Here is a 19,143-nt window from a genome sequence, read left to right as displayed (position 1 = left end):
CAGGGTTTAAGATCAAATGTTGCATGCAGCATTTGACAATGTTAGAGTCAAATGGACTTGAATCCTGGATGGGTTATGTAACCTTCTTAACCTCAGTGTATTATGTGGATTAAATAGGTTAATACCCATAAAGATCTGGGCATATTTTGGAAAATAGAGGTTAAAGCATAAATAGGTAAATGATTTTATATTATTGAAAATAATATCAATGGTTTGTGTTTTATTTAAAAATCATTTCTATATCATATTTAAGCATCTTTATATAGTGCTTAATCAATTCAATTCAACCAATATTCGTTTTCTATGATGTGAAAGTGATTATACTGTGCATTAAGATATTGATTTAGCTACTTCAAAGTGACCAAATAAAGAAAGGTAACACAAACTTTTTATTTTATCAAGTCAGAGTCTGGATGGTAGATAGCCCAAGGGATAAAATTGGGGATAAAGGCTGTGTGCCATGCTAAAGCTTGGCATCAATTATTACTAAAATGGAAGTGAAGGGGAAATATGGATAGAGAAATAGAAGTCTCTGCCACAGCTCCATGCCTCAGACAAAACAAAAATATCTAAGACTTAATTCCTTCTATTAGGAAACAAGATAAGCAAAATTCTAGGAAGGAAGATAAGCAAAATTCAAAAGTACAAAAACTACAGGTAGTAACTTGAAATATGGAAGTGGTTTTGCTCCAGATATTGACAAAAACACTGGAGTATAATTCAAAGAAGGAAGATATTTTGGAAAAAGCACATTTTAAATACTCATGAAAATCAGCTATTAAGATAAACATGAAATGAATAAGTAATTTTTATAAGGACTTTTGTTTGTTTTCCCTATGACTAGAGCTTGGAGTTACATCTTCCTTCTATTATCAAAAGTATTGTATCAAATACTTAAGAGATGTCTTAATTGTGGTTTCTCCCAGATTCATTGACATTTTTGCATTTTGTCCTTGAACAGCATCTGAAAGTCTTTTGCTACTTGTGGCAAGTCAGAACCAGATCGTTGCTGACAATATCACCTCCCAGGTTCACAATATCTATTCAGTTGTCCGGAATGGTTCTCACATTGTAGCTCTTGATTTTGATTCAATCAGTGGTCGTGTCTTTTGGTCTGATGGAAGTCAGGGTAAAATCTGGAGTGCTTTTCAAAATGGAACAGACAGAAGAGTCGTAAGTACATTTCTCCTGATCTTTGGCTTGACTAGTCTCCCTGTCTTGCGTCTGTTACTCTTACTCACCAGTGAGAGCAGGTCCTACCTCATCCTGGGTAGCTCACGTATTCCCCTCTGGGCCATGTTGCACCCAGGTGGCCTGGACATTCATAACTCCCAATATATGGGTGTTTTAGATAAGAATGTGGCCTCTGAAGGATCCACGATTCTGAATTCCTGGTCACATGATACGAGACTTCACAATTTTTTTTTCTATAGTAGATGAGAGCATAGGAAAATGCAATGGAGTTAAAGGATTGCTTTTTCTTAGCTCTAATTTAGTTATGTATCTCAGTCCATCTCCCACAGTTTCAGTTTCTTGCCCCTTGATGCTTCTGTTTCTTCTGACCCTTAGGATTTTATTTTGTAATTGTTGGCATTTAATTAATAAAGATATTATTTTGGCATGTGAACATTATAAAGTTTCACAGAATTGTCAATTTAGTGAACGGATGGAACTTTTGTTTAAATGCAAAAACTTTGATACCAAATGAAACTATACACGAACCCAACAGTAGAGGTATCCTAGAGTATTCAATTCTACAAAATATAGTATATTGCCCCACTGTTGATTTGGTGATTAGCTACATGGAAGACAAAATTTTCTAAGGCTCACAAGCAATCATAGGACAAGTTTAGTTGTCTTATTTTAGATTTTCATATAATTTCAAGATTTGCATTTATTAACTGTCTTTAGAATTCACTTTTTGTTCACTTTTATCTTTAGATACTTAACAGTGGTGTCACTATGACGGAAAGTATTGTGGTAGATTGGGTAGGTCGCAATCTTTACTGGACAGACTATGCACTGGAAACAATCGAAGTATCAAAACTGGATGGTAGCCACAGGACTGTGCTGATTAGTAAGAATATATCAAATCCAAGGGGTCTAGCATTAGACCCCAGAATTAGGTAAGAATTTTTTTAAATGATATTGCCTTGGCATGGTTATGAGGGGAAAAATGACAGTAACATGATGTGCTGATAGGCGTATCTCAAAATTTTAAATGAAATCTTGTTTGAACATCTCTATAGAAATGGTAACCATCCAGGAGTTATTGGTATCCTTCCTTTATCTGTTTCCTCATAAAGTACATAAGAACAATTGGTTGTTCACTTTAAGAACACATTGATTTATTAGCTTGGTAATACAATTATTGAACTGATTTTTGTAGAATTATATCATTAGGCCTCTAATGAATGCACACAATAGTATTCCGTAGATGGGCCAGTTTGTAGCTTTGATACATCATGGTTAAATAACAACCAAAAAAGCAAGATTTGTCTGCCCTAGTTTCATGTTGTTTATTAGAGTTCCTTTTTATGTCATATAGGGAAGAAAAATGTTTGCCTGCTGGTCCTAAAGGGAAGGAGACATTCTATGTGTTTCAAAACCTTGGATTGTTTCTTTCCTTGAATTAAGACAAAACCTTGGATTGTTTCTTTCCTTGAATTAAGACAAAACCTTGGATTGTTTCTTTCCTTGAATTAAGATTCTCTAACTTAGATTCTTTTCTCTAGGATTGTGAGTTAGGCAAATTATGCTTGATGCAACGTAGACTTCCTAGATGTTGTAAAGTATTATGAAATTTATGATAAATCTCTGATGATGAATAAATTGACTCTTATCTTAAAAAATGACAGGGTAGATAAACAAGGCCAGATGGATTTTTCCAGATCAAGTATTCGTGGATTGTACAGAAACATGAATAGACATTGAGACATTTCATTGTCATAATGTACTGCATGTTTTATGAACATTTTAGAAACACCCAGATGGCTTATGACTGCATTATGATTACAGTTTTACTTTGTGACACTCAGAGGAAATAAACTCTGTACAGATTTTCTGAACTGGAGATGATTTATTTTAAACAGAACATAAAGATGATGTTGTATTAAAATGGTGGTTATTTTCCATATTGAAATATATCCTTTCCAACTGGTAACTAATTTCTTTTCACAGTGACCATTTGATGTTCTGGTCTGACTGGGGCCATCACCCTCGTATTGAGAGAGCCAGCATGGATGGCAGTCTGCGCACTGTTATTGTTCAGGACAAGATTTTCTGGCCCAGTGGCATTACTATTGACTACCCCAACAGACTGCTCTACTTCTTAGATTCCTATCTTGATTACATAGACTATTGTGATTATGATGGACAGCATCGGAGACAAGTGATAGCCAGTGATTTGGTAAGTTAGTGTTGAGGAAAACTAAACTGAGCCCACAAGAGCGGCTTAGTTGAAATCATATGGAGTAACAAGAAAAGTAAGAAATTATTGTGTCTTAGACATTACAAGGTCAATCTAGGAAATATCAACAGGAATGAGGGCCAATCCATCTTTTCATACTAACAGAAAATAAATATTTTTAATCTAGTTCATGGTCAGATTGTGTATGTCCAGGAAAGATGAATAGTTTGTGTGATTTAGTGGATTTGTAGATGCTATTCTGTTGCTTCTACACCTTAAAAAAGTGTAGAGCAAAAATTAATAATTTATATTTGGATTTCTCAATTAAATCATAGCTTGTTATATATTTCATATTTTTATTGGGGTATAATTTTTTTGGATTTTATTTATTTATTCATAGACACACACACAGAGAGAGGCAGAGACACAGACAGAGGGAGAAGCAGGCTCCATGCAGGGAGCCCGATGTGGGACTCGATTCCGGGTCTCCAGGATCACACCCCAGGCTGCAGGCGGTGCCAAACTGCTGCGCCACCGGGGCTGCCCTGGAGTATAATTGATATACAACTCTAATTGGTTTTAGGTATTCAACGTTGATTCAACAATTTTTCTTTTTTTAAAGATTTTATTTATTTATTCATGAAAGACACACAGAAAGAGGCAGAGACATAGAGGGAGAAGCTGATTCAACAATTCTATATGTTAATTTTTATGCAGAAAATTCTGGTGAATTTATTTTCACAAGTTAAATGGGAAAACAGAAAATAATGTATTCTCAAAAGCTGTTACTGACCTTTATTTATTTATTTATTTAATTTTTTAAAAAAAATATTTTTATTTATTTATTCATGAGAGACAGGGGGAGAGGGAGAGAGAAAGAGAGAGAGAGAGGCAGAGACACAGGCAGAGGGAGAAGCAGGCTCCATGCAGGGAGCCTGACACCGGACTTGATCCCAGGACTCCAGGATCGGGCCTTGGGCTGAAGGGTGCGCTAAACTGCTGTGCCACCCGGGCTGCCCACTGACTTAAGTTTAAAATTGTCATTGTGGCACCTGGATGGCTCAGTGGTTGAGCGTCTGTCTTTGGCTCAAGTCATAATCCTGGGGTCCTGGGATCAAGACCTGCATCAGGCTCCCCACACGGATCCTGCTTCTCCCTCTGCCTATGTGTTTGCCTCTCTCTGTGTGTCTTTCATGAATAAATAAATAAAATCTTAAAAAAATTAAATTGTCATTGTTGGGGTGCCAGGGTGGCTCAGGGCCTGAGATCAAGCCCCTCATTGAGCTCTGTGCTCAGCAGGGAGTCTTCTCTGTCTCTGGCCCTGCCCCTCCCCCTGCTCATGCTCTCTCTCTAAAATAAATAAATCTAAAAAATAATAAAATTGTCATTGTTTATAATTATGTGGCTTTAAGGGAACTTGCCAGGGTCTCCCTACCTTCAAGGGTTCATATGAATCTATGAGTGGCAGAAATTGCACTGGATAAAGAGTAGTGATAATGGGATGGGGACTAAGGCTTGGAAATAATGGATCCCGATGAGTGACCTTAATTTCTGCACTTCAATGTTGCTTTCATTTGAAAAATGGACGCCCAGTATAATTACCAGAGTAAAAAGAAAGACTAAATGACACACATAGGTGAAAGAATTTAGAGTGGTATAATGGGATATATATATAGGTTAAGCAGTGCATTTTTTGTCTCTCGAACAATGACTTCCCCATGTCCTTATTAAATAATTAAATGCTAAAGAGGAACCCATCTTCTTGGGCAGATGTCCTTTCCTACATTGTTCACTTTGGTTTTTATTTCTGGGCAAAGTCTCATTGTTCTCTTTGGCTTCACAGATTCTGCGACATCCCTATGCCCTAACTCTCTTTGAAGATTCTGTGTACTGGACAGACCGCTCTACTTATCAGGTTGTTCAAGCCAATAAGTGGCATGGTGGGAACCAGTCAGTCATAATTCGTAATGTTCCTCAGCCCCTTGGGGTTGTTGCAGTTCATCCTGTGAAACAACCAGATGGTAAGTAATACAGAGACATCTGCCTGGGAATTAGCTTGGAAAACACTTGTTCTGGGAATGCTGAATGTACAGTGTTGCAGACCTATTTGTTTGGGCAGTACATTTTCTTTCCTTTCTTTTCCAACCACCCCAGTCCTAACATTTCCATTACTTTTTTTCACCTCAGTAAACTAAAATCTTGTGTGTAACAACAGTAGATATAAATTGTGTCGTTTTATTCAGCAACTGGCTACTGTCTCTGTGATAGTCTCAGGACTCATTTATTATGGCACCAGTGCCCTGTAGGTGCTGTGATGCAGCCACTCCAAGTCATCCTAAATGTATGGTGTGTGTGGCAAAGTCATTTAAAAATTTGGCATTGGTAGTGTTCTTTCTGGTGGGAAGAGGGATGAGTTGATGAATCTTCATTTAATATTCACTCTTAAAAAACAAACAACTACTCTCCCCAACCCCTGCAGTGCTTTCTCATCATTCTTCAGAATGATGGCCTTTTTTCTTTGTCTCTTCTCCATTTACTGTTGCCACGCTGGACTTCATTTTGGTCCAGAAGCATACCAGGCTACTTCCTACTTCTGAATTTTTGCACCAGTCCTTTCTACTACCTGGAACACCCCTCCTCCAGATTTCTGCTTGAGTTGCCTCTTCAATGTCATTTAGGATTCTCTCAAATGTTCTTCGGTGGCCCTTGACTACCCTATCTAAAATAGCTTACCCCTCTCGTAATTCTTTGGCTCATTACCTTCACATCTTAAAATCACATAATTTATGAGTTTAATTCTGTCTCCCTTTCTTAGAATATCTGCCCCATGTTTACAGTATTGTCACTGCTTAGAATGGTGTTTGGTACATAGTGAACATTATTTGAGTGAATGAATGAATTAATGAATCTAATGCAACATGTGTAGTAAGAACATAAAAGATCTATCTAGAGAACATCCTGTGAGCTTGGGATGTACACAGGTTCCCTTATATTATTATTATTTTTTTAAAATTTATTTATTCATAGAGACACAGAGAGAGAGAGAGAGGGGCAGAGACACAAGCAGAGGGAGAAGCAGGCCCCATGCAGAGAGCCTGACGTGGGACTCAATCCCTGGTATTCTAGGATCACGCCCTGGGCTGTAGGTGGCGCTAAGCTTCTGTGCCACCGGGGCTACCCCCTTACATTATTTTTTTTAGAAAAGATTTTATTTACTTATTCATGATAGTCACAAAGAGGGGCAGAGACATAGGCAGAGGGAAAAGGAGGATCTCTGTGGGGAACCCAATGCAGGATTCAGTCCCAGGACCCCAGGATCATGCCCTGAACTGAAGGCAGACACTCAACCACTGAGCCACCCAGGCATCCTAGGATCCCTTATTTTAAAAAGCAGAGACACACAAAGATGTCATCAATAGAAAAATAAAAGATTACTACCTAAAGATTACTGTCCAAAACTTAGACAACAGTGGGTAAAATGTCAAGGTCACAAAGGGAATATGCACATTGATTTCAGTTACTGTAAAAAGATCCCTTAGATCAGGCAAGGAGACACATATTATTTGGCATCATATTTCTATTACTAAGCTCCGAGTTACTCAGTGGCTATTTGTTCATAATCTGGTTATAGACAGGATTGGTCTGTGACCTTGGGCAAGTCATTTCTCTTTTGTTCCTCTTATGAATCTTGTGTTGAAGGCATGATGAGTAGAGCAGTTTAGGAAAAACAAGAAACCAAACCAACAGAGGTACCTTAATGTACTTGTGTCTCAACTGGGGGTCTTTAGGAGGACAATAACAGCATGACTGCACATTTAAAAATTTATTTATTTATTTGTGTTGGGAGAAATTTGACATATAACATTGTATTTTTAGGTATACAAGATAATGACTTAATATATATGTATATATTATGAAGTGACCAAGACAATGAGTTTAGTGAATATCCACCATTATATGAAGTTACAAAGTTTGTGTATGATGAGAATTTTTAAGATCTACTCTCTTAACTACTTTAAAAATATATAATACAGTATTGTTAACTATAGTCATCATACTGTAAATCACATCCTAGGATAATTTATCTTATAATTGGAAGTTTTTACCTTTTGACCACCTTTATCCATTTTGCCTACCATCTACTCCATGCATCTGGCAACTGCCAATTTGTTCTCTCCATGAATTTGGTTTTTCTTAGATTTCACATATGAGTGAGATCATGTACTATTTGTCTTTCTCTTTCTGACTTATTTCACTTAGTGTAAGCGCCTTGAAGGTCCATCCATGCTGTTGCAAATGGCAAGATATTCTTCTTTTTTATGGCTGAATGATATTATAGTGCATATACCACATTTTCTTGATCAGATCATTTTGTACACTTTAATGTCGGAAGTCTTCCATTCACTAATGTTTTCTTCTTTTCTTTTTCTATTACAGGTGAAAATTCATGTGCTTCTTCCTCCTGCAGCCATCTATGCTTACTTTCCTCACAGAGGCCACACCTTTATTCCTGTGCTTGTCCTTCGGGATGGAGTCTTTCTCATGATTCTGTGACTTGCTTGAAAGGTACAGTATGTCCTTTATGTGTGCCCTGAAAGTGGAATTCTCCATAGTTTAGCAAAGCAGTGTCATCTCAAGCCACTTGCTAATGGAATGTGTGCTGTGTTCCCTTTGATTCAGCGAGTATCTGGAGTATATGCTCTCTGCGGTGATTGAAGTGAACATCTCAGCTGTAACATAGTTTCTGTATGTGAAGCCCATATTATGTGTGCATGTGATTCAATAATCTTTTTTTTTATTTTTTTTAATTTTTATTTATGATAGGCACACAGTGAGAGAGAGAGAGGCAGAGACATAGGCAGAGGGAGAAGCAGGCTCCATGCACCCGGAGCCTGACATGGGATTCAATCCCGGGTCTCCAGGATCGCGCCCTGGGCCAAAGGCAGGCGCTAAACGGCTGCGCCACCCAGGGATCCCTGATTCAATAATCTTTAACCTCACATTTTCTCTTACCTGGTTATACTTAGACAAGCTATGATAATAGGAAGTTCCAAATTCTGTACTTAAGAAGTAAAACTTCTTGACACTTGTATATGGCTTTATTTTCCAGGTTCCTTATCTCGTTTTTATTGTTATCGTAGTCAATGATGAATGTTCTAGCATAGGTCTTCTGGTAGTTTAAAAATGAGTTTTCTTTGTGTGAAAAATGTAAGTGACTATTGGAGCAATTTAATCTTCATCTCACCCTAGATATTTTACTAGGTTGATAGAAATGTATGCAGAGAATTATACTAAAGTACTTTAGGGAGTAAGAACAAAAGGGAAAGATACAGTTAATCCGCAAAAGATATTTCTGCCAGAGTATGTACTAGATACATAATAAAGTCTTTTTAAAAGTCATTCACCTTTTGCTTGAAAATCTGAAAAGTTTTTCTAAATACAAGTTCTTTTCATTTCTCAGTGGAGTGAATGTGGTTTGGTACTGACAAAAATGATTGCAGAGAAGTTAAAATTAAATATTTAATGATAAAAATTCTTAAGCTAAGAGAAAATTGTATCCTAGTCTAGAGGGAAAGTTAGTTTTCAAGTGGAAAATTTATGCTGAATCCAGGAAATTAATGGTGTTTACAGATTTTGCAGATGTAGGTTTACTGAAAATCGAATTCCACCAAGATATAATATTTTGCAATGATACTTTCATGATGAAAGATTTTAATTATTGGTAATGCTTACAAAGGGATTGGCATTTGCTGTTTTTCTTCAGAGACTTATTATGCACCTAATCCTTGTTGACATTGTTTAATTTAGTGTGTCCTCTGAGTCTTTCAGCAGAAGATTAAACTGGGCTATAGACATTTTGGATACAAAGCATTCTTTCACCACACAAAGATCATTGAACTGTGCATTGAGGATTGGTGTAATCAATATTACTATCTGATGGTGATTGATATCTAAATAGTAGCTTTTGTTGTTTCTCAAATAATTCCACTAGTGGTTTTCCATGGCTGACTTTACTGAAGTGAAACTTTCTTAGCATTTCTCAACTGATTTCTGAGTACCAGTTGGGTAACTTAATGCCAATATATGTTAACTAAAAACAAAGTTGCACATTTTTTTCAATAAGAAGCTTTAAAAGACTTGTTAACATTTATGGATGAAAACATTTTACTTGATTTACGAGTTAAATAGCTTTTAAAATATTGTTTACCAAGTGTCTGGAATATCTTTGGAAGTGCTTATGTGATAAGGTTAAGTGAAAAAGCAGATACTGTTTAGTATTGGCCATGGAAAAATATGCATTAAAAAGGTCTGAAAGGGGTGCCTGGGTGGCTCAGTGGGTTGAGCGTCTGACTTTGGATGTCGACCCAGGTCTGGATCTCAGCGTCGTGGGATGAAGCCCCGAGATGGGCTCTGTGCTCAGCACAAAGTCTGTTTGAGATTCTCTCTCTCCCTTTCCTTCTGCCCCTCCTCCACCTCATACGCTCTTTCTTTCTCTAAATAAGTAAGTAAAATCTTAAAAAAAAAAAATAAGAATAGAAAGATCTGGAAAACAATGCATATGAGCACAAATAGTGGTTATAGTTGGGTAATGGAATTATGAGCTATTTTTTTCCCTAATTTCATGTTATAAAATTTAAAACAGAACTTTCTCTGTATGAACTAGCTTTTTATTCTTTAGAAAATATGTTCTCCACAATGCCAAAAAACAAATACATAAACAAGAAGCAAACCAAAACATCTCCCCAGCATCCTCTACAATAAACAACCTGAAATCCAAAACAGGTTTCTAACTGTCTGAGGGACACAAGGCAATTGTTTCAGTGACTATGTGACAATGAAAGAAGAAAACATTGTTTGCACACTGGTGGAAAGGTTGAGGCACTGGTCAGTTAGTGCAAGGTCTGAATTACGGAGGACCTTGTTAGGGAGTAATAAATGGTGCTCTTCAATTACATCACCAATTTCCCATTCCTGACTGCTGTCTCTGTACTTTTGTGCTCTGTAACACTAATCTGAATGGGATCATGACATAAAGAATGAAAATGAAGAAATGATTTTTATTTCAAAAGAGTGAGAGCCATGCTGTCCTATGATGGCTTAAAAGTCACTTCCTCCTGAAATCCTACCAACCCCAGGTACTTCTGTGCATCTTCCTTTGAGGCCATTATGATTGGAGATCCTAAGGGTCTATATACTTTGCCTTGTTCTGTAGACTCTAAGTTCCTTGAAGATTAAACCTTCACCTGATTTGTTCATAGGTGTTCACTGCCTGTAGCATGCAGTAGCACGGAGTGATTTTTGAGTGAATGACAAGCCCTCCAATAACCTTTTTTTTTTTTTTCTTTTTTTTTTTTTTATTGGTGTTCAATTTACTAACATACAGAATAACACCCAGTGCCCGTCACCCAACTCGGCCATAGTAACTTCTTGCAAGATACCTCCAATAACCTTTTTTGCTCCATCTTCAGTGCTGTGTTTTTCAGCCATTTGCTCCTTTATTGCTGTATAGTATCATAAAATCACTCCTTTTTTGTTTCCCACAAAGTGTACCCTCCTTTATGCCACTTGTCTCAACGGTCAGCTTTATATAGCGCTACCCTGGCATCATTTTTGACCTTGGCTCTCTCACACCTTTTGTCAGCACAGCACTAAATGACACCCCACCCTCTGGTTGATTGCCCATAAATGGTCATTAGTGGGCAGCCCTCTCAAATACACCAGCAGTAATCAGATCAAGGGCCCGAGACACAGCCCTTTTACAAAGGAATACTGGCCAAAGAGCTTGAGAGAAGAGCTTCTTGGACAAATCCAGAAGGCCCATGTTTGATGGATATAGTTTTATAGGCCCTAAACAGAGCTTTGGTTGAGACTTCAGCAAAAGGAAAATAAATAATTAAAATAAAAAATGAATAAATAATTAAATATCTTAATATAATTGATATAATTTCAAGGTACATCCAAACTCCTAATAGTTTTCATAGTATATTACTGCAGTTAAATGAAATGGAATGAGCGGTAATTTGATATTCGATAACTGGTACTTGGCCTGCACTTTTTGCAGAGTAGTGATTAAGAACATAAGTTTTGGGGCAGCTGGTGGCTCAGAGGTTTAGCACCTCCTTCAGCCCAGGGTGTGATCCTGGAGACCTGGAATCTAGTCCCATGTCAGGCACCCTGCATGGAGCCTACTTCTCCCTCTGCCTGTGTCTCTGTCTCTCTCTGTCTCTCTGTCTCTCTCCAAGTCATCCTCGTATAATTGATTATTATTTATTTTAAATAAATAAAATCTTAAAAAAAAAAGAACATAAGTTTTGGAATCTGAGGACCTGGCCTTGTGACCTCGGTTAAATTGCTTAATTTCTTTGTGCCTTATTTGAAAGTTTGGTGGGTGGAGATAGATAATGACCTAACAAACAGGATTATGAAGCTTTAGGGAGATAAATCAAATGAGATAATATTTAGTGCATACTATGTGGCACATATTCACAATAAATAGGGGTGATTATTTATGGCTATTGCATTTGTTCAGAAGAGAGACAATGTGGAGCAGTTGAGAGAGAACAGACTTGTGAGTTAAACTCTCACATAGCCCCTGCAAGCTGCTTTGGCCTCAGTAGAAGACAACTTTGCAGATTTATTGGAAAAGACTTAATGCTGTATATTGTAGGACTTGTAAAATATGCAGCATTAATTGTTGGCAATATTTACTCTAAATGTTTAGTAGGTTAATAAATTCTAAATTATTTTTAGTAATAGAAACACCAGGAACAAGGAAAAGCTAATAAGGTGTTAAAATAAGTAAAGAACCAAAGTAATCCCTTTGAAGATCTTAAGCTTTCCAGATTATTAAAGTAATGAAAACATCATTTTTAGCAGATGAAAATTATGCAATGATTAATCATTTTAATTTTGCTTAATTGTGATATATTTTATGTAGATGTCTTCATACCACAAAACTCTCATTCCAGTTTTCCTTTTTAGAGATAAGTATAAATAAAACCCCACTCATGAGTTTCATCAATTTAGATTTTTTGATAAAGAGACTATAGCTAGGATAAAGATTATCTTTGAAAAAGGATCTTATTTCTTGTTAAGGAGGTTAAGTGAACTGATAGTTTGAATAAGAAATTATCAGGATGTTTAAGTTGCAAGGTAGAGATACTTTTGAGAACTTTTTGTTTGTTTATATACTTTAGTTTTTTAAATTTTATTTGAGAGAAGGAAACAGAGATAGTGAGAGAGCACAGAGAGAAGAGGGAGAAGCAGACTTTCTGCTGAGGGTGGGAGCCCGATGCAGGGCTCAATGCCAGGACCCTGGGATCATGACCCAAGCTGAAGGTAGACACCCAACTGACCAAAGCCACCTACACGTCCCACTCTTGAGAATTTTAGAAGACAGACAGAGAATTTAGAGAATTTTGCATATTCATTTATGCATCCATTTATTCATTTATGTGGTCATTCATTTAGTTAGCAAATATTTATTGGCAACTATTACATGTCAGGTTTGAGGATATGATAATAAATCAGACATAGTTACTGCCCTTTGGGAGTTAGAATCAAGTGCAGAAGATAGCCGTTGGTCAAACAACAATTGGGGAGATTATAAATGGGATTTATTTAGTAGTTAAAGTGTGTAATAAACACTAGGCCCCACTTGATAATATTAAAACTAATAAATTTCCATTCACCAAGAATAGTCCATATGTTTTCTTTCACATTTTCCCCCCAAATCCAAGTCTCTTTTTCATGAATTATTGGGTACTAGTGAGGTTTATCTATGTGCAAATTGTGATGCTTAACAAACAGATGCTTTTTTAACATAAGCAAGGAATTCACGAAGAATAAGGTAAATACTCGTCTGCCGGGAGCAGAAGGAAGTCCAGGAACATTGTATGTAGAGTTGGAGGCCTGATGCCCTGACAGCCCTCTGAAACTTGATCCAAGGCCCTAGATTGTTTGACGAAATATGTACCATCTATGATATTTATTGCTGCAAAGCTGCAAGGTCATCTCATCCTATGAGATAACAATCCACTGCCTTCCATTACTCTACATGTCTGGGAATAATGGGATATAATTTTGACTGATATTCTTCTATTTTCACAGATGATCAACCTTTCTTAATAACCGTAAGACACAGTATAATTTTTGGAATCTCCCTTAATCCTGAGGTGAAGAGCAACGATGCTATGGTCCCCATAGCAGGGGTGATGAACGGTTATGATGTTGAATTTGATGACTCGGAGCAGTTCATCTATTGGGTTGAGAATCCAGTAAGTTTTGAGTAACATTCAAAGTATATAACTTGTTCTTCAAAAGAACCTACCTGTACCAATGCCTTCTTTATAAGCAAACTTTTGCTGGGTGGATAAAAGGGAAATGATCCAGAAATAAATTAATTTACCACTAAGTTTTTTTTTAATTTAATTATTTTTAAATTCAGTTAATTAACATATAGTACCACTAAGTTTTTTTTGACTCAGTGAAGGGTGAATATAAGAGGCTGGCCTAGAGCAAAGATCAGATAATAAGCACATTTAAGCTATTGAATATTATTTCTTTATTCAGCCAGCAAGTATTTATTAAGTGCCTACTATTTGCTCTGCGCTGAATTAATGACCTCTGCTGTAGAATACATACCAAGAAGAAGCAGTAACAAAACTTGCTCTTAAGGAGCTTTAGGCTAGTAGAAGATATTGGATGAACATAAAAATGATCATAACTCAAGACAAAAAGCAGTAGTTCTCTGAGGGAGTTCCAGGAAAGCATTTGATGTGGCTGCTGGGGTCTTCATCAGCATCTTTGCCTCCAGGATAAAGAGAGCACTCCTTCGGTTCCCTTTCTATCGGAGCTCACCCTTTGGAGGAGAAAGCTGTGAGGATGGGGAAGGGGCAAAGAGAATTTATCCCTCTCTTACAAATGAGAAACATAGCAGCTGGCAGAGAAGAAAGCGCTTCCATGTAGAAGCTGTGGCCATGAAATAGCTCACCTCTCCTTGTCTTTCTCTCCAGGGTGAAATTCACAGAGTAAAGACAGATGGCACCAACAGGACAGTATTAGTTTCTCTATCGAGGTTGGGGTCTTCCATGAGCCTGGCCTTAGATTGGATATCAAGAAACTTTTATTACACCAATCCTGGAACTCCATCAATTGAGGTAATGATTCCGTAATACTATTCCTACAAACACTGGTTTTTGATGCATGTAACAGCTATTCTCAGGATATGCTCTCCTAGATTTTGAAATTATTTTTCTGCAGGAAGCAAATGGGAGGAGCTATCTGTATGAACTGTAAGTCTTAGAAGTAGAGGAGTAAATCCACCTTAGAAATAAATTATTGGAACTTTGTACTCCTCTATTTTATTTTCCTCCTAGGCATCAATACTAACTTGTTCATATAAAAGGACTTTAGAAGTCTGTAAAAATATATAAAAAGATAATTGAAAAATCTCGTAAGGAATTCAGCATTAAGTATGGAAGAATATGGTAGGTAGGAAATTTTTCCTATCTTTCCTCATCAAGTCTGTAACGCTATTTCAGTCCAAACCAAGTTTATAGGTTACCTCTGTTCTAAGATGGAAATCTTTCTATGGCTCCATACAGTTTTTCTAACAGTGAAACAGAAAGTCGAAACTTGATTCTAATTCCTTTGATACTTTTCTCGTCGCGATAAGTGTTCTTTTTACTTCAATTCCCAGAAGAAATTCTAGATGAGGTACCTGTATGCAATCACATGAAGTAAATCAGAGGTAACTCAACTAGTATTGGTTTGCTCCATTCTAGGAAAAAGTTAAAACATGTAAGGGACTATTAATTCCTAATTTTGAAAGTGAAAATTTCTAAAGAAGGATGGGGGGGTGGTAGTCTTGCGAGTGGGGCAGTTCATTAGCAAGGCTCTGGAGAGTGACAGTTCACTGCTCTGGCAGAGGCACCTGCTGCTCAACTGGTTCTCTGTGGAGTAATCAGAAAGACAGATGCTGAATGAAGGTGAGGAAGGCGCATATAGTCAAGTGGCTGAGTTAGAGCAGATTGGACAGGGGAAGTGCTTCTCTGATGGTCAGAACAGTGCTTCCAGTTTACAAAGGTCTTTCCATAAACAGGGTCTCATTAAATTTTCATAACATTCCCGAGGGGAGGCAACGGTAGTAAACATTCACAACGAGGGGGACATTTTGCAATCCCTACAATTGCTAACCTCTGAAATATCTCAAGCCAGATAGAATCGTCAGCTCTTAACATGAACAGACTCTTGGAGGCTCATCTGGTTCGAGCCCTTTGTTGTTCAGATAAGAACCTGAATTTTACATAATTCAAGAAATTGGCTTCAACGGTCAGCTTCACTGCCCTGATTCCCAGGCAGTGTTCTGACTTTGCCTTGTTATAAATGAGAACTTCAGGAGTCCCGCCTGCTGTAACCCCCCTTGACAGTGACAAGAGGTGTTTTTTCATAACCTCAAGTAAAAATATCTCTCTCCCATCAAAACATTGGCACAGTTGACTGCTTCAAACCCTTAATTCCAAGTGTACATCTGCTTAGTACATCTTCATTCTGAATGACAATTAATATGTTCCTACCCTTGTTTTTTGGTCTCTTGCTTTGTAAATGGGGAGCTTCCCTTTTAAATTGATAGTTTTCCAAAAGCTGGGAACATGTTTCCTCCATCAGTATTAGGTACAATGAAAAGGCACTGGGTAATGGAATAACTGTGGAGTGAGTGTGTGAATTTGTGTGTGTACATGCGAATGTGTATATGGGTAAGGGGCAGAGGAGAAATGACAGGAGAACCAGTTACTTGTGAACTGCATCCTGGAAGATGACCATTTCTGCCAACTGAAGAAGTAGAGAATAGGCCTCCCAGACAGAGAAAAACACTTGATAAAGACTCAGATATAAAAATGCATTTTGTGACTGGGGACAGCACAGTATTTCCTCCATTCACAAGTATTTGACCTTGGACAATTTACTTATCTTATCTGATCCTCTGCTTTCATATCTGTAAAATGGGGTGTCAGTAACTAAAAGTACTTCTTGACACTAAGGAATCCTGTCAATATAGAGTCCTTGTTTTCCTCAAACCACCAATATATTTAGAATAGTCACCGAGGACCTATGAGAATAACGATGCAAAGGTAAATTGCCCTTTTAGTGTTTTTTACTGATTTTTCTCCTTTGGTGATATCAGTGGTGACCCAGGTGAATGTTAGATTGTGTGAGGGCACAGAGTGATCACTTACTGTTTAACGTGAACAATATCCCCCCCCCCCAGCATAAGAGTAACTCATATTTAATTCAAATTTGAGAATGAAAGAAATACTGAATAAATTGTTTTCCACTAGGGGTAGCTGTGTGCCCATTCACTAAATATAATTTTGTAGCTGAAAAGAGAGGCGTACAGAATGTTGTGGGAGAGAGAATTTGATATATTCCAAAAAACAAGCAAAAGAGCTTTCCTTTGAACTAAAAAGATCCTTAGGCCCTGGAAAAGGAGAGAAATTTTGACATAAAGAGGCAAATTAAAAAGAGAGAAAGATACCACACAGGAGAGACAAAAATTTAGAGAAAAGAGTGACGGATTAAAGAGGTGTGTGTGTGTGTGTGTGTGTGTGTGTGTAAGAGAAGGAGGGAGGAAAAAATACATATAGAGACAGAAAGAGGGCAAAGATAGAAAAGTAAACACTGATGCACAAATAATCTAAAAAACAACTTTATAGAAAAACCTTCGTGCAAATCAGCAATCAACATACATCTTATAATTTCTTACTAGCTGCTTCTCCTCTCAGACTCTCTTAAGTGCATATTAGAATAGCCTTATTCCTATAAAAACCTGCTTTTATTCTAGTAACCCATAGTTTTCTATTAACATTAGTTTAAACAAGTACAGCAATAATAATTAAAAATAGGTAACCCTGAGAACTTAAGTAAATGTCCCCAGGCCTCTTTCATCCTGTGTAATATGGGCATCTATCTCACAGACGTATTGTGGGGATTTGATCCAACAATGCTTAATATAATGCCTGTTACATAATGATAAGTGCCCAATAAAAAAAAGATAGGAAACACAACACTGGGCACTGTGTTAAGCTCCTTACATGTATTATCTCATAGCTCCGTGCAAAATGTGCCATTATCATCCACATCTTACTAATAAAGAAACTAAGATCAGAGAAGTGAATTTCCTGCCTCAGTCACATCTAGAAGATCAGGGATTTGAACTCTTGCATTGTAACTCTGGCTGTTAACCTGGTACAGAATTCACTTTGAGTAAATTCGGACTGTTTGGTCAACTGTGTTTACAGTGATGGGCCACTGGGTGCCATGGCCATCATTGGGATGCCAGAGAGCTGTGGGGCTCCCATTTGCTTTCCGGTGTTTTCCTGTATCTTTTTCTGAAGACATTTTTGTGGTTTCTCTCAGGCAATGAATCTGTATGTTTACTCATTTGAATCCTTCTTTTATCTATATAAATTCCCTCTCCTGAAACTTGAGGTGAATTGAAATAGGAATTTTAGGGCTGATTTTGCTTTTCATACTCACTTTCTATTGAGCTGATTTCCTCATAGCCCTGAAATGCAATTAGGGATTATCTGAATCTCACACAAACCCTCCCATTCATTTCTAATCGCGCTTTGGAATTTGTTGTGTGTGTAAGGTCTCCTTCATCTCAGCTTTCTTTGTTTCCCCTTATGAAACTCAGTTCTAATGAATGATTTTGTGCTACAGGTCTTGAAACTCCAGGGAGATGTCAGATACAGAAAAACACTGATTACCAATGATGGGACAGCTCTTGGAGTTGGTAGTCCAGTTGGCATAACTGTTGATCCTGTTAATGGGTGAGTGTTCATAAATGACACATGTTTTCCATGCAGCACCATTCTTGTTAATATTATGCCTGATAAAATGGAAGATTTCAAAGTTAGGACCTTTTCTGGTTTCATATGCCAACCTTTTGAAAAATACAGATCTGGATGAGAAAGAGAAATAGCTCTGAGTCATATTTAGCATGAAGGCTGTAATTTGTGTTTTGCTCTATGTTCTTTAAATTAGCAACGCTGGACTAGATAACATTTGAAAGAGAACTTGAAGAAAAAAAAAGAACTTGAAGGATTAGAAGGCTTCCCCTAAGTAGAGAATAGGTTGGAATTGGGGAGTGTTTCTTGAGGTCAAGTGAGCAGTGAAGGTGCAGAAGCATTTCAGCGTTTCGCATGAGGGCATGGAGGTCTGAAACCAGAGTTCAAGTTAGGGGTGGTTGACAAGATGGAAACTAAAGGCATCTGGGCACAAATCCTGGAAGGACTTTGAAGTCACCATGCTAAGGAGTTGCACTTTGTTCTTTTGAGAAATAAGGAGCCATCTGGGAATTTGGAGGAAGGGAATGATAGAATCAAATTTGTATTTCAGAAAGATGGGTCAGGATCAGAGTGGAAGAGGCCAGAGGCAGGGAGACCAGTTAGGAGAAAGTGTTCAGCTAGGGAGAAGGTTTCTCAGCTAATGTCAGGTAGCTTAAATTTTTAGTGAACTCTGAAGTTTTGTGACCTCGTCCAGCAAACTTTTGGTAGCCTGGAATTTGAGAGGAGAAAGAAAATTATGACAGGAACTCAGGGCCAGAGATTAGCAAGATAAGCACAATGGGAGATCAAGAAAATAAATAAGGATGTTGCTAAAATAGTTATGCATTAGGTCCAGGCAGAGAGGGACTGAAGGTTTGGAAGTGCAGGCGAGTTTTAAGAGTG

The 19,143-nt window shown here is 37.5% G+C and overlaps 1 protein-coding gene across 1 annotated transcript in view; it reads left to right on the top strand.

Moving 5' to 3' along the window:
- Positions 1 to 19,143, top strand: part of LRP2 (LDL receptor related protein 2) — a 196,484-nt gene that overhangs the window by 99,346 nt on the left and 77,995 nt on the right. The window contains exons 27-34 of the mRNA XM_035698279.2: positions 962 to 1,173; positions 1,942 to 2,126; positions 3,181 to 3,409; positions 5,253 to 5,430; positions 7,847 to 7,975; positions 13,520 to 13,686; positions 14,425 to 14,568; positions 18,134 to 18,243. Coding sequence (XP_035554172.2) covers positions 962 to 1,173; positions 1,942 to 2,126; positions 3,181 to 3,409; positions 5,253 to 5,430; positions 7,847 to 7,975; positions 13,520 to 13,686; positions 14,425 to 14,568; positions 18,134 to 18,243 — 1,354 coding nt within the window. The remainder of the gene's footprint in view (positions 1 to 961; positions 1,174 to 1,941; positions 2,127 to 3,180; positions 3,410 to 5,252; positions 5,431 to 7,846; positions 7,976 to 13,519; positions 13,687 to 14,424; positions 14,569 to 18,133; positions 18,244 to 19,143) is intronic.

This window comes from Canis lupus, chromosome 36 (assembly GCF_003254725.2).
Source record: "Canis lupus dingo isolate Sandy chromosome 36, ASM325472v2, whole genome shotgun sequence".
Classification (NCBI taxonomy): Eukaryota; Metazoa; Chordata; class Mammalia; order Carnivora; family Canidae; genus Canis; species Canis lupus.
The sequence above is the reverse complement of the archived record's forward strand: the minus strand, read 5'-3'. Positions and strand labels throughout refer to the sequence as shown.